This window comes from Chenopodium album, chromosome 14, assembly GCF_948465745.1.
Source record: "Chenopodium album chromosome 14, dcCheAlbu1.1, whole genome shotgun sequence".
Classification (NCBI taxonomy): domain Eukaryota; kingdom Viridiplantae; phylum Streptophyta; class Magnoliopsida; order Caryophyllales; family Amaranthaceae; genus Chenopodium; species Chenopodium album.
Window position 1 is genome coordinate 53,297,600 of NC_137847.1, and position 16,358 is coordinate 53,313,957.

The 16,358-nt window shown below is 36.2% G+C and overlaps 2 protein-coding genes and 1 pseudogene across 2 annotated transcripts; 2 read left to right on the forward strand and 1 right to left on the reverse strand.

Annotated features, from left to right (window-relative positions):
• The first annotated feature begins 8,273 nt into the window (after positions 1-8,273).
• LOC145579579 (putative F-box protein At4g22030 pseudogene) lies at positions 8,274-9,738 on the forward strand (annotated as a pseudogene).
• An 867-nt stretch (positions 9,739-10,605) lies between these two features.
• On the forward strand, positions 10,606-12,844 carry LOC145579580 (uncharacterized). The gene is made up of 2 exons (XM_081636816.1): positions 10,606-11,049; positions 12,193-12,844. Exons 1-2 carry the CDS (start codon positions 10,755-10,757, stop codon positions 12,564-12,566), a joined length of 669 nt encoding a protein of 222 aa, XP_081492942.1. The 5' UTR covers positions 10,606-10,754; the 3' UTR covers positions 12,567-12,844.
• Positions 12,845-13,067: 223 nt separating this feature from the next.
• On the reverse strand, positions 13,068-15,395 carry LOC145579581 (S-type anion channel SLAH4-like). The gene is made up of 2 exons (XM_081636817.1): positions 14,232-15,395; positions 13,068-13,542 (listed from the first exon to the last, which is right to left on the reverse strand). Exons 1-2 carry the CDS (start codon positions 15,138-15,140, stop codon positions 13,294-13,296), a joined length of 1,158 nt encoding a protein of 385 aa, XP_081492943.1. The 5' UTR covers positions 15,141-15,395; the 3' UTR covers positions 13,068-13,293.
• Between the last annotated feature and the right edge of the window lie 963 nt (positions 15,396-16,358).

The following is a 16,358-nucleotide window of genomic DNA, read 5'->3' on the forward strand; positions in this document are numbered from 1 at the left end:
AGTTTGATCTAATGAAAATGTACATAAAGATTAATCCATCAAATTAAGTGTTGCGATTATCACGAAACAACAGGAGTAAAAAAAAAAATTCCTTTGTAATTTGTACTTGCAACGTATATATTTATTGAAAAACATAGTCATATATCTATCAAATTTTGTTAGATCCATCTTAGTGTGTACTTTATTAAAATTTATTTAGTATTTAGTAGTAATCCTAAAATTATTGAGGATGATTGTGTCATAATATTTTGGAATGTTAAGATTATTTACATTGATTATCATTAATCAAATAATCGTCAAGCTAGGCTAGTCTCGAGTAAGTTTGACTCGAATTTGGCCTGGTGTTGTTCGAGATCTTAATAAGCCACGCGTTGTAGCTATAATTGGCTTGGCTCACAAGTAATGTGAAGAAGAGAGACAACTAGGCTAATTAGACTAATTAGTTTTAGCTAAGAGACACAGTCAATCGAATATTTTATACTAGTACGTACTGTTACAAGTTATGAAAATTACGAAATTATATATAGTAGTAGTTATTAGCGAGGTGAAAACCGACCCAAACGGGTGAATCCGAATCGTTCCGAATTGTTTCGAAAAGGAACCGAATCGCTAAGAACCTGTTATTTTAAAACCGTAAACCGACTCGGCCCGATTTTTTAAAACCTGAAACTGAACCGATCCTAATGTTTGAGAACCGTTGTTAATGAACTTTACCCGTTATCAAGCCGAACTGATACAACCCGAAATCGAGAACAACCCGAACCGAGTACTTCCGAACCTGATAGCAACCCGACCCATTGTAAACCGAAACCGTTTAAACCCGACAAAAACCTGATAAACCCAAATCGTTTACAACCTGTAACTGGTTAAGATTGAACCATTTATAACCAGTAATAAGTTATGTCCGAACCGTTTACAACCCGTACCGGTTATAATCGAACTGTTTATAATCCGTAAGTCCGTAACCCATTATGACCATAGAGCTTTTTTTTTGGGTATATTTTATCAATAGTGAAACAAAAGGGTTTAATTTGAATTACAAAGTATTTATATTGAAAAAGTTTGGAATTTTGATGTCATTGAAACTCTTATGCTAAAATATTATCTTCCTCTAACGAGTAATGGCTTATGGAACACAATATTGTATTAAAAAAATAAAAATCTAAATCAAAAGCTAATTCTAGATTTGTTATTATTATTTGATCCTGAAAATCATTATACAAAAAAGGGACATAAATCTAAACAACTAATTAATACTGTATATGATCTACTGGAATAACTAATTAAAGAATATTGAGGATATACTAGAAGATATACGTTAACGAAACCCGTTTAAAATTGGCAAAACCAGTTGTCAAACCGACTGAGTTCAATTCGAACCGATTATGACCTGAACCGATTACAACCCGATATGTGTTGACCAAAAACCCGCTTTAAACTGACAAATTTTGTTTTTAAACCAATCGAATTTAACCCGAACCGATTATTAGAGCTGTCAAAAGTTGACCTGACCCGAAATACCGACTCAAACCCGACTATTAACCGACCCATCTGAACCCGAAAAAATGGTGACCCGAACCCGACCTGAAACCAACCCTAGACCCGAGTTGACCCGTGTATGTGAGACCCAAATCCGAACATGAACTGACCCGGAGATGACCCGACCCAAATGTAACCCGTAAATTATTGACCTGAACCGAACCCGACTTGAACCGAAATTGACCCAAACCCGTTTTAACCCCTAAAAACCCAAATTTAACCCAACTTGTTACTAACCTGACCTGAATTCAACTCGACCCGTTCCTAACCCGACCCGAATTTAACCTAACCTGTTACAAACCCGATCTGAAATCAATCCGACTTGTTATTGACCTGGCCCAAAATCAACCCGACTTGTTATTGACTTGACCCAAATTTTACTAGACCTATTACTAACCTGACCCAAAAATTCAACCCCGATCTGTTACTAACCCGACTCGAAATCAACATGACTTGTTATTGACCCAACCTAAATTCAACCCAAATTGTTCCTGACCTGATTTCAAATCACCTTAAATGCAATTTAGACCACATTATTATTGTTGATCAAAGCATTTTGCCTAGGGAGACCAAGTCGGTCCAGGCCAGCAAAAGAAAGGAGCATCATCCTCAAATTTAAGAGTTAAATATAGTATATATTTGTTGTATGGTCAAAGGAGATAATTATCTTCCTAAATTATAGAATATAGTTCCCTAGTATATTGCCATATATATTATAGTCAAAAGAAATAATTAGCTTGATAAAAATGATAATTATCTATTTATAATTAGTTGAACCCGAATACGACCTGACTTGGAAACGACCTGACCTAATTGTAACCTGCAAATTATTGACTTGAACATAACCCGACTTGACTTTGAGAATGACCCGACTTGAAAATGACCCAACCTGATTATAACGCGCCAATTATTGACTTGAACCGAACCCGACTTGAACCCGAGAATGACCCGAATTGAAAATGATCCAACCTGATTATAACCCACAAATTATTGACTTGAACTGAATCTGACTCAAACCCAAGAATGACCCGACCTTATTCTAACCCACAAATTATTGACTTAAACCGAACCCGACTCGAACCCGAGAATTACCCTATCCCGTGAAACCCGAATTAAACCCGACCTATTGTTCACCCGGTCAGAATGTAACCCGACTTGTTATTAACTTAACCTAAACCCGACCCAAACCCGATAAGAAGTATGACCCGATGTGACCCGACTCAAGCATGACCCAACCCAAACCCGACCCGCACAGGTTAAGGAATTAATCCGAATTGACCCGACCCACTCTTACCGACCAAAACCTGACCGGTTTACCCGAATTGACAACTCTACCCGAAACCTCCAAAATTTCTCAAAAAGCGTGGATATTAGCCGTCAATTTTGGAATTTTTTGACTTTTTTTCACCCCGAAATAAAAATTGCTGAAATGTTTACCATGGTCCCTAATACCCTCCGGGAGTCCAATTGGTTGGGTGGAACCATCCAATTTGCCTTTAAACAACCAATTTACCGGTTTACAACTTGCACCGATTTCATTAACTCAAGCTTACCACGAACATTTATGACAACATATAATGATCATATATGGATCCAAACGGCATTATATGACCACGAGGTGTATCCCCTAAAATCTCAATGCTTTTCGACACCGGGCCCCAAAACATTCAAAATTTCTCAAAAAGCGTGGATATTAGCTTTCAATTTTAGAATTTTTTTACTTTTTCGCCCGGATATAAAAACTGCTGAAATGTTTACCATGGTCCCAAATACCCTCCGAGAGTCCAATTGGGTGGGTGGAACCATCCAATTTGCCTTTAAACGACCAATTTACCGGTTTACAACCTACACCGATTTCATTAATTTAGGCCTACCACGAACATTTATGACAACAAATAATGATCATATATGGTTCCAAACGACATTATATGACCCCGAGATGTATTCCCTAGAATTTCAAGACTTTTCGACACCGGGCCTCGAAGACTCCAAAAATTCTCAAAAAACTTGGATATAGACTTCAATTTTTGAATTTTTTGACTTTTTTTCGCCCGAAAATAAAAATTGCCGAAATGTTTGTCATGGTCTCTAATACCCTCCGCGAGTCCAATTGGGTGGGTGAAACCATCAAATTTGCCTTTAAATGGCCAACTTACCGGTTTACAACTTGCGCCGATTTCATTAACTCAAGCATACCACAAACATTTATGAAAACATATAATGATCATATATGGTTCCAAACGACATTATATGACCATGAGATGTATCTCCTAAAATCTAAAGGTTTTTTGACACCGGACCGCGAAACCTCCAAAATTCCTCAAAAAGCGTGGGTATATGCCTTTAATTTTGGAATTTTTTGACATTTTTCTTGCCCGAAAATAAAAATTGTGAAATTTTTACCATGGTCCCTAATATCCTTCGGGAGTCCAATTGAGTGGGTGTATCAATCCAATTTGCCTTTAAACGACCAATTTACCGGTTTATAACTTGCACTGATTTCTTTAAATCAAGCCTACAACGAACATTTATGACACTTATAGTGATCATAAATGGTTCCAAACAATATTATATGACCATGAGATGTATCCCCTAAAATTTTAAAGCTTTCCGACACCATGCCTCGAAACCTCTAAAATTTCTCAAAAAGCGTGGATCTTAGCCTTCAATTTTGGAATTTTTTTGACTTTTTTTCTTTGAAAATTAAAATTGCCGAAATGTTTACCATGGTCCCTAATACCCTTCGGGAATCCAATTTGGTGGGTGGAACCATCCAATTTGCCTTTAAACGGCCAATTTATAGGTTTACAACTTGCACCGATTTCATTAACTCAAGCGTACCACTAACATCTATGATAACATAAAATGATAATATATGGTTCCAAACAGCATTATATGACCCCCAGATGTATTCCCTAAATCGTCAAGACTTTGCGACATCGGGCCCCGAAACTTCCAAAATTTTTCAAAAAGCAAGGACATTAGCCTTCAATTTTGGAAATTTTTGACTTTTTTTCGCCAGAAAATAAAAAATGCCGAAATGTTTACCATGTTCCCTAATATCCTCCGGTAGTCCAATTGGGTGGGTGAAACCATCTAATTTGCCTTTAAACGGCCAATTTACCGGTTTACAACTTACACCGATTTCATTAATTCAAGCCTACCACGAACATTTATGACAACAAATAGTGATCATATATGATTCTAAACGACATTATATGACCCCGAGATGTATTCTCTAGAATCTCAAGGCTTTTCGATACCGGGCCCCGAAACCTCCAAAATTCTCAAAAAGCGTGGATATTAGCCTTTAATTTTGGAATTTTTAGACTTTTTTTCACCCGGAAATAATAATTTCCGAAATGTTTACCATGGTTCCTAATGCCCTTCGGAAGTCCAATTGGGTGGGTGGAACCATCCAATTAACCTTTAAACGGCCTATTTACCGGTTTATAACTTGCACCGATTTCATTATCTCAAGCCTACCACGAACATTTATGACAATAAATAATGATCATATATGGTTCCAAACGGCATTAAACGACCTCGAGATGTATCCCCTAGAATTTTAAGACTTTTCGACACCAGGGCCAAAATTCTCCAAAATTTCTCAAAAAGCGTGGATATTAGCCTTCAATTTTGAAATTTTTGACTTTTTTCGCCCGAAAATAAAAATTGCCGAAATGTTTACCATGGTCCCTAATACCGTCTGGGAGTCTCATTAGGGGGGTGGAACCATCCAATTTGCCTTTAAACGACCAATTTACCGGTTTACAACTTGCACCGATTTCATTAACTCAAGTCTACCACGAACATTTATGACAACAAATAATGATCATATATGGTTCCAAACAGCATTATATGACCCCGAGATGTATCCCCTATAATTTCAAGACTTTTCGACATTAGGCCCCGAAACCTCCAAAATTTCTCAAAAAGCGTGGATATATTAGCCTTCAATTTTGGAATTTTTTTGACTTTTTTCGCCCGAAAATAAAAATTACCGAAATGTTTACCATGGTCCCTAATACCTTTGGGAGTCCAATTGGGTGTGTGGAACCATTCAATTTGCTTTTAAACGGCCAATTTACCGGTTTACAACTTGCACCAATTTACCGGTTTACAACGGCCAATTTAATTAACTTGCACCGAACCCGACTTGAACCGAAATTGACCCAAATTCGTTTTAACCCGTCAAAACACGAATTTAACCCGACTTGTTACTAACTTGACCTGAATTCAACCCGACCCGAATTTAACCCAACCTGTTACAAACTTGACCCGAAATCAACCCGACTTGTTATTGACCTGACCCAAATTCAACCCGACTTGTTATTGACCTGACCAGAATTTTACCATACCTATTACTTACCCAACCCAAAATACCCGATCTGTTACTAACCCGACTCGAATTTAACACGACTTGTTATTGACCCAACCTAAATTCAACCCACATTGTTCCTTACCCGATGTCAAATCACCTTAAATGCAATTTAGACCACCTTATTATTGTTGATCAAAACATTTTATCTTGGGAGACCAAGTCGGTCCAGGCCAGCAAAAGAAAGGAGCATCATCCTCAAATTTAAGAGTTAAATATAATATATATTTGTTATATGGTCAAAGGAGATAATTATCTTCCTAAATTATAGACTATAGTTCCCTAGTATATTGCCATATATATTATAGTCAAAGGAAATAATTATCTTGATAAAAATGATAATTATCTATTTATAGTTAGTTGAATCCGAATATGACCTGACTTGGAAATGACCCGACCTGATTGTAACCTGCAAATTATTGACTTGAATGTAACTCGACTTCAATCCGAGAATGACCCGACTTGGAAATGACCCAACCTAATTATATCCCGCAAATTATTGACTTGAACCGAACCCGACTTGAACCCGAGAATGACCCGACTTGAACCCGAGAATGACCCGACTTGAAAATGACCCGACTTGGTTATAATCCGTAAATTATTGACTTGAACCGAACCCGACTCAAACCCGAGAATGACCCGACCTGATTCTAACCTGCAAATTATTGACTTGAACCAAACCCGACTAGAACCTGAGAATTATCCTAACCCGTGAAAACCCGAATTAAACCCGACCTATTGTTCACCCGACCCGAATGTAACCTGACCTGTTATTAACCCGACCTAAACCCGACCCAAACCCGATAAGAAGTATGACCCAACGTGACCCGACTCAAGCATGACCCAACCCAAACCCGACCCGCATAGGTTATGGAATTAATCTGAATTGACCCGACCCGTTTACCCGAATTGACAGCTCTACCGATTATGACCTGAACCAATTATAATTCGATCCGATTAGAAACTGTAATAAAAATAAACCAAACCGACCCGAAATTATTTAAAACCGACCCGGACTGACCCGATAATAATTCCAACCCGTTAAAAACCGACCCGTTATAAACCGAAAATCGATAAATCGAACCCAAAACTGAACTGAAAACCCGATGGACACCCCTAGTAGTTATCAATCAAGTACCTAATTAACGGATTAGTCTAATTAATTATTTATGTCCTAATTTAAATGATTTAAAAATTAAAAAAAAAATCAGGTATGTTTGGGTCAATTATTGAAGTCATATATTCATATTCAACTTAGGTCAGTTTGAGTCAATTTATTTGGGTTAAAATCAATTTTGGCTAATTCGTGTTTTTGTTTAAGGGTATGATTGTTTCATATAATTTAATCTTATTATTTAGAAAAATATAAATTCTGATAATTTCTAATAAAGTTAAATTAAATAAGATAAGTTTAGATAATACAAAATAAAATAAGTTTAGATAATATTAAACAAGTAAAATAAGTTTAGACAAATTAAGTTCAAAAATTTTATAAGTAGTATAAAACAAGTGAAGACTAAACAAAAATTTCAAATAATTTTAAAAAAATAAGTTTAAATAAAATAAAATAATTTCATACAATATTATATTAATTAACCAAAGTATTTACCAAACGGATTAATTTCAAGTGCAAACCAAGTATTAGATTGGGTAAATAGGTAAGAGTCAATATTGTTAAGTCTAAAAATCCCTCTTACAAAATGACAAAAAATCGAACTGATAGCCAACATAGCTATTGTTTACTGTATCTCTATTTTATTTTTACTACTTAAGTCGAGTCTTTTAGGTCTATAATCATATTGAAACATATACACCTCCATGCCCATTTCCAAGCACTAACGTGTCAAATATAAGCTAAGACCTTGGTATGATGGCAATTAATTGTAATTATATAGTCTCAAAGTATTTACTTGAAGTCTCAAACTTAGAAGTAAGAACAAATCAAAATGTTTAATTTTATACCAATTACCCCCTCAAATTGAACGTTGAAGAGACCAAACCAAAGCCCCCTCCCTCAAACCCAAATAAATGAATAATTGAATTCATTAAATATATGAAAAAGTCTAACCTATCATAGCTCATTGGCCAAGTCAATTAATCCAATTTGTGCTACTAGTCAACATCTCAAAAGTTGGCCCACTTTTATTTTTTCTTTTTTATCTTTGATGAACCATGAGTATAAATAACAACCCCAATCCACCATCATAAATCATAAACATATACAATTAAAGTACAAAAGCAACCAAACCATCAAAAAAATTCAGAGAAAAACTAGACCATTTTTTTTTTTCCAACTTTTATATATAATATTTATACACAAAAACAAGATTCAATCTCAAGATCTTCAAACAACATGGTTGCCTTACAAACATCAACAACAACTCTTTCGACATCATCAATAAACTCGGTTTCTTCAAACAAATCAATGATCACAAGTTCAATAAGTGGTCCAAAATACTTAAGGTACCCAAAAATTACAGTCCCAAAACTACCAAATCATGCTCAAAAACAGCACCTTATTGAACAGCTTGATAAGCTTACAAATCTTCCTTTAAGAGAAGCGAAACCAATTACCATAACAACCACGAAAAACACGAAAGAAGCCATCAAATTATATACAATCTTAGAAGCCGTTAGTGATAGAATAGAAATGCATCAAAACATCGGTAACCAACGTGAGAATTGGAACTCATTGCTGTTAAACTCGGTTAACATGATCACCTTAACCGCGGTTACAATGGCTGGTCTAGCCGAGGCTAGTGAGCCTCACGGGTTAGGATTGAAGGTTTCTTCAGCGTTACTCTTTGCTGCAGGCACCGGGATCTTATTGATTATGAATAAGATCCAACCTTCTCAGCTAGTTGAGGAGCAAAGGAACGCAGTAAGGTTGTTCAAGCAGCTAAAAACTAAAATCCAAACCACATTTTCTCTTCGAACTCCAACTCAAGAAGATGTTGAGGAGGCCTTGGCAAAGGTGTTAGCCTTGGATAGAGCGTACCCATTGCCTCTCATAGGCGCAATGCTCGATAAGTACCCCGAGAGTTTAGAGCCAGCTGTATGGTGGCCGTCTAAGAAACAATCAACTTCATCACTAAAACATAATTCTTCCAAAGGTAATGATGAGCAGAATGGATGGACTAAGGAATTGGAGGATGATATACGAGAAATCATAGGCGTGACAAAGAGCAGGGATGTTGAGGATTATGTTAGGTTAGGTAACAAGGCGTTGAAGTTGAGCAAAATGTTGGCTGTCTCAGGTCCAATTTTGACAGGTATCGCGACTGTTGGAGCTGCTTGTGTAGGTCAAGGTGGACCGTGGGGTGGTCTTGTTGCAGCTGTCGCCGGGTCAATGGCTGCTGCTGTGAACACCATTGAGCATGGAGGGCAAGTAGGGATGGTATTTGAGATGTACAGAAATTGTGCTGGTTTCTTTAAGCTCTTGGAAGAGACTGTAGAGTCTACCTTAGAAGAAGGGGACTTACAAAAGAGAGAAAATGGTGAGGTTTTCGAGTTGAAGATGGCTCTGCATTTGGGTCGGAGCTTGTCTGAACTCAGGGAATTCGCCGATAAATCAAGAAGGAATGGAGGTTGTGTGGATGAATTTGCAAGCAAGCTGTTTTGATCATGCATATAATGGTAGTGAAAATAGTACAGTAATTAGGAAATTCTTTCATTCTTTCATCAGTTCAAAGTTTAGATGATTCCTTAATAGTGTATAGGCTAGTTTAGGTAATCTTGTACATGTAGTACTGAACATGACATTGTATAGTCTAAGTACAGTAATTAATAACATATTCTTTCATTCTTTTAACAGTTCATTATTTGAGTCTTGTAAAACTGTATGCTTCGTATTTTTAAAAACTGCATTGCTACCAATTTAGCTAACACAATCACTAATGATTCTTTAGCAGCTTACCATATACCAAGTCCTCATAATCCATGTCACCGTTATAACTAGGCATCCATTTATAAAAGCCTTAAGACAAAACATTCCAAAAGACTATTAGGCTCGAATTGAATGTATGTCTAAAAATGGAGCCAAAATTATACTTGTATATAGTTAGGCTAGGCAAATTTGGTCGGACGTGATCAAGTCTACTTTCATCCTAGTTGTACCATCCAAAATAAATTGACCCTATTTTCAAATGAATAAACAATGGATCTCTTATGAAAATAAATTCTCATTATTTGTTAGGTTGTTATACTCGGAAAGACTATATTAGAATAATCAAACCCATATTACTCGATCACTAAACGAAAATCTCTAGATGACCCAATTCGATCTGAATAAACCCAAACACATAATTAATGTTTATGATAGTAACCTCTATTATATAAATCAAGGTGTGAAGTACTGCTATATTGGTGTCTTCTTAAAAGACAATGAATGTCCTTAATTTCATTTCTCTTTATATAAATGATTAATGTAGGTAAGTTTAGAAACTTAAAACACACATCACGTGCATATAAATGTAGTTATTGCATGTATTAAAGTAAGTATAAATAAATCCACTGAACATAAACCAAAAATTAAACTGAACGAATATTACTCTATCTTAACCCGATTCGAACCACCTATTTGCCACCATAAGCTCTAACATTTTACATTTTGTACTTTCCTATGGCTCTCTAGTCTCAATGCCAACAACAACAAAAATACTTTAAAATAAAATAAGAGCCCCTGAGCCGCCCAAACGAAACACCCAGAAATAGTATTGCCCCGCATTACTCTTCTCCATCCCTCTCCTCTTCTCTCTCTCTTTTTCTCTTTTCATTCATCTGCATTTCTCACCCAGAAAAACCAGAGAATTTCATAACAAACAATTGAATAAAGATGATACATCTTCTATACACTGTAATCTTCATTGAAGCAGCCATAATTTTGCTGCTACTTTTCAAAACTCCATTAAGAAAGCTTGTAATTGCTGTTCTTGACAAAATCAAACGTGGGCGTGGTCCAATTGTCATCAAAACTGTCTCTGCTACAATTGCCATCGTTCTCTTTTCCACCATTTATAGCACTCTTAAGATCCAACGTCGCGCTATTGGGGAAGATGGTGGGCCCGATACTCTCAATCCCACTGATCAAGTCATCTTTTCCAGGCATCTTCTTGAAGCTTCTCTTATGGGTATTCTTCAATTCTCTTCATTTCTCATCTAATTTTTTTGGGTTCATTTTGATTTTGTCCTGTTTTGGTATTTGCATTGAATTTTGATGATTTTTTGGGATTAATTTTTGGGTTATTGATGAATGTCCTATTGATTAGGGTTGGTTTGATTAATTTTTGAATTTTGTGTTTGGTTGAATTGTGAAATATTGCACCTTTTTCGAAGATATTTTGGTGGGTATTGATCACAATTGTGTCTTTTTGTCCCAATTATTTTTGGGTCGGTTTAGATTTTTATTTTTTTTGCCCATAATACTGTATTTGGCTTAAAAACTTTGGGTTGTGGGTTTTCTGAATGTGGAATTTGTTGTTATCAAAATTGAATTTGGCTATAATATTGAAGATTCTAGTTAATGCCTCATTTGGTGTTGCTATCCTATTAATTTGAGAAATTGATTGATTTGCTATGTTTTAGCAAAAGATTGCCAATGCTATTTGCACTTCGTATTATACTTCTATGTTGTGTAGTATATCGTTTTGTTCCTTTTTATAATTCAAATGATTGAATGAATTCTCCATTAGTTTGTTTTCCAAATATCGAATTCAAAAATCAGGCTGGTTTTGTTTTGTTTAAAGTAAGTAGAAACATCTCTTTAATACTGCTGTATGGATGGAATTCAGGAGAACAATGTGTTGTCATTCTCTATGGTTTAGTGCAACATATTGCGATTGCTAAGATGCCAAAGAGAGACAGACAAGGCTATGAATGCCAGTCATTATTGAAGATGGAGTTTGACATTCTCTATGGCATTCTTCTTGCAAAGTTACCTCCTCGATCAATTTCTAGCTTAGTATTGGAATTGCAATTGGAATTTAGTGTGGTATCTTAATATACAATACAAAGTATAAGTTATTAGATTACCTTTGCTTCATGTCCTTGATTGTTCCAAACAAAATTATTCAGGATATGGGGTTTCTAACTTTCTATATGTGTTTTGCTGTTACAGTTTGTTGGACTTATTAGCTTAGTTGATAGCTTTTTTAGGACAATCTTAAGTGATTTCATATAGAGTACCATTTCATTATTCAAGTTCTCTCGTTGTAGATTACTAAATGTAATATTCACTTTGCATCTAAGCCCACAGTTGTCTTTGATTGCTGCAGGATTCATATTGTTTCTTGCACTAATGATCGATCGTCTGCACCACTACATCAGAGAACTTCGTTTGAGGAGGAAGACCATGGAGGCTGTGAAGCGGAATGACATGAAATCTGCTGGCCCTAGCTCTGAGGAATTAAAAGCCAGAGAGCAGCAGGTAGACACATTTAAAGATATGATTAGGCAGCTGGAATCAGATCTTGAAAGCAAGGTTAAGGAAGCAAGTACATCAGAAGCTACTGTTGAGGCTCTTAGGAAGCAATCTGAGGGGCTACTTCTTGAATATGATCGTTTGTTAGAAGAAAATCAAGAACTTCGGAATCAATTGCAGACGCTGGACCACAAAATTTCACTTTCCACTGGCAAGAAGGACTCATAATGAATACTTTGCAACCCCCTGTTAAAGATTTTGTAGGTTCCTTGGTCTTCCTTCGAAGTCACACAAGTTTTTGATTTTTTCCATTATACTTTACGCCATTGTGCCACTTGAGAGAGCAAGATATAGGACAAGAAATACTGACACAGGAAGGAATACAAATAGAGTAATTCTGAAGTGTGTGTTTGCTCATCACCCCAGTATGCATAGGCTTTTGATAGTTTTTCTTCATTTCTTTTTCTGTCAAAAAATTTCTATTCATTTATATGTTTATTGATACATAGAGTTCTGTTACTTCAATCTTCCAGTTTGTCAGACTCTGTTATGCTTGTGCTTTCTTCGATCTAGAAGAGATTCTCAACTTACTAATCTATTGAGATTGATGAATTTTTATCACCTATTTGCTGCTGCCTCATTTTTTTTCTGTATAATCTTCATGGCTTAGCAGATGAATTTCGTTTCTGTATAGAATACTGTGAATCTTTGGATACAATGCTTAGGGGTTTGATGACCAATTCATATTTGTATCTTTGAATTATTGAATTGTCTTGAGAAGGGTGCGAATTAGATTGCTGATAGTACTTGAGGAGAAATTCCCCTGGGATTATATATGGGAATTATTCACCTATGTTTGTCAAGCATGCATGTAACTCTGCCAAATTTGTGCCCAATGCATAAAGGCTTGCCGATGGATATGATTTAAGACATGGATTGTTTACGTTAACAGTATTTATCGAGCCATAGGATCATTTTCGCGAAGCAGCTTAGCAACATTGAGCACAGTAAACAACAGCAGTCCGATGAAAACTAGGAGTGAGAGTCCTGAGGTTATGAGCATCAAAGCTGCTGCTGCATGGCTCTTTACCTCCTGTGCATACTCTGCAGATGCAAGAGCTAGCATGGTTAGCGGGAACGAGTATGCCCACCATACGATGTTATACTTCCTCATTGATTTCTTGAATAAGGTTGGTCTGCTCACCTGAAATACAAGCCAAAGGATTGAGGTCAGTATATTATAAAAACATATTATGATTTTCTGTTTGCTTTTATTTCAAATTAAATGACGAATGTTCTGATCTATTTACATCAGATGTTTCAGCTTTAAGAAAGGTTAACTTATCTCCAGCTGTAATTAAGTTTCCACTAACATAAGACAAAATAAAGATTATGTTCTTGATTAGCATGTACATATAAACTATACGTGTATTACTACTGCCTTAATCTGTCTTTTTGCTTCTAATTTGAATGATTCCATAAATCATGTTTAAGTCAATGTATATTACGGCCTGTGCACGCAGTGTTAATTAGATTGCTTCTTTTTCTCAAATTTTATAATATTGTATCCTTCTTTGTTAATCTTTAATTAGTCAAGTGCTATGACCGGTTGGTGAAAGTTTGTTCGGTATCACTGCTAGTCGTCGTTAGTGGTTCTTTTTGTTATAATTAACTTGATTTTCTGTTTCCTGAGCCTGTGGATGCAAGGCTTTCCAACCTGCAAGGCTGCAAGATCTGTCTTTGAACCATACGGTCGCTCTTCGGTTGCCCTGCCTTTCCAATCCACAATAGGATCACTGAAAGATGAGACGTGGGCAGTAGAGCAGCACCTATACATACAGTTGTCCCTTCCTGTTAAGAAATCTTCATAACCTAGAGAAGTAAAAAAATTACCAATGATGCAAAGAGGAAGAGTGAGAGGTAGAATAGCATCTTTGATTCAGTATCGTACGATCCGGAGATAGAGCTCCAAGCCAAGCTAGCCATGCTTGGGACTGCGAGGAAGAGGAAGAAAACAGGACGGAGCATGGCAGGAAGGCGGTCTCTACCAGACAACCGTTGGTAAAGTGTGACGAATAGCACCAAGTAGTGAGCCATCCCTAAAGAGAACATGCACACTGCACTTTCCTTCCATCCCATTTGAGCCGCAGCCCTAGCCCCTACTAGATTTCCTAGGACCGATAATTGGCTTGTAGGGTTTGCCACCATCGAGAGGAACTTCTTCTCGGTGGTGAACCATTGACCATAGATTTTTACATCGAGGGCTATGATTGGGATGGAAAATGCCCACCAGAGGATTAGATGGGGGATGGTCTTTGGAGCAATGGCGATAGGGGTGGATTGGAGGAGGAGAAGCCAAGAGGTCCATGGGGCGTAAAGGTAATTCACATCCACATGGTGTGAGAGCTCTACTTTCACCAAGTGGAAGTGAAAGAAGCATCGAAGGACATAGAAGGAGGAGAGTAATGTTAGGATTAACAGAGAGATGCACCATAAGAAAAAGGATATCGTCGATGGGAGGTTGTGAAAGACATCTAGAAGAGGCGGTGGCTTGTCACTAGTACCATGATTGTGGTTAGTAGTTTGGAGAAGCATTTTCAATAGGAGTGCTTGGCTTCCAAAAGCAAGGCTGATTCTAAAATACCCTGCATGGAGTCGAGCTAGAATGGGAGACAACGATTTCCTCGAGGAGAACGAAGGGTTAGAATTTGATCGCGGAGCTTTAGTAGTGGTGTTGGCGATAGTGGTGGAAGAATCGATAACTAGCTGAATAGAAGGGTGTTGTAGCTCGCTACCGGACATTTTGTTGTATGGCGAAATTTAGAGGTTTATGTTTTGTTCTATTGCTTAGATGGGTGTTTATATAAGCAAACAAATATAGGGTTAAGATTATGACAAAGAGTATCTTTCTAGATAGTGACTAGGAAAAATCAAACCGATGTTCTCCCTCTTAGTTGGTACTTCAATATTTTCTGCATGATATGATATGTTACGTAACATTATTGTAAATTATGAGTATAGTATACAGCAAGTAATTGAACAAAGTATATATGCACCTTGGAGCTATTTGAGTTTGAAATGTGGGGGTTTGATTGTAATTTTCATCGAAGTCAAAATGTTTTTAAATGCTTAAATTATTGAAGTCAAACAATTTAGAAACTATAAAACTTGAGGAATCTTGAAAAGTTTGAAAGAATAGTACAAATTAGACATATGATTAAAGTTTCAAAGCACGTCCATATATGTTCCTCATGTATTGAAGGGATGTAAGGTTGGTCAAGCTCCTACCACAATAGGTTGTATTACCGCAGTTAATTTATTGCAATGCTTTAAAAAAAAAAAAAAAAAAAAAAAAACTGGCTTAATAGATTAGGCTTACATCCTTACCAGAATGTTCTGTCGACCAGTTACTTTCATAACTTGGCGCATTACTTACATGTAAGTTGAGAATAATTTTTTTTCAAAATCTTCTTCGTATATCAAGTTAATTTCCATAGTGGTGTGTTTAGTCTAATTAATTACCTACTCTACTTTAACATACTCAAATGAGGTGATTTACACGTTAGAACACAACTCATTAAATCCAGCTAATTCGATCAAATTGTAAATTGTAAATTGAATGGTAAAAGTATTTTATAGAGAATAAAAGAGTTCATGATGAGTAGACAAAACTTATAGACTAATAAAAGAAGCAATGAAGGCTAACTTTTCGTGTACAATTTCAAAAATACAGCTTTGTGATCAAAATTCCTTTTGTATTTTAATTAGTTGGTACATAATTTTCATTATTAAAACATTAGCTAAATTGATTCATATGTATCATTTCATTAAATTTATGTAGTGGCGTATTATAAAAAGCTAAGCATATTAGAAAAAATTTTAAATTGTTTTTTCGTCTTTTCTAAACAAAAGTAAATACTCCATATTACATGTACTATTAATTCGCTTTAGAGGGAGTAGTTGAGTAATTAAAACCGCATCTCACCAAGTCATAACAAATGGAGTACTTCTACCGTTCTA

Excerpts from the sequence above, each read along its gene's own strand:
- LOC145579580 (XM_081636816.1), top strand. The coding sequence starts at position 10,755 with ATGATACATCTTCTATACACTGTAATCTTCATTGAAGCAGCCATAATT. Across the intron at positions 11,050-12,192 it reads TCTTGAAGCTTCTCTTATGG|GATTCATATTGTTTCTTGCA; the intron begins GTATTCTTCAAT and ends TGATTGCTGCAG.
- LOC145579581 (XM_081636817.1), bottom strand. The coding sequence starts at position 15,140 with ATGTCCGGTAGCGAGCTACAACACCCTTCTATTCAGCTAGTTATCGAT. Across the intron at positions 13,543-14,231 it reads TCTTCCTCTTTGCATCATTG|GTGAGCAGACCAACCTTATT; the intron begins GTAATTTTTTTA and ends CTTGTATTTCAG.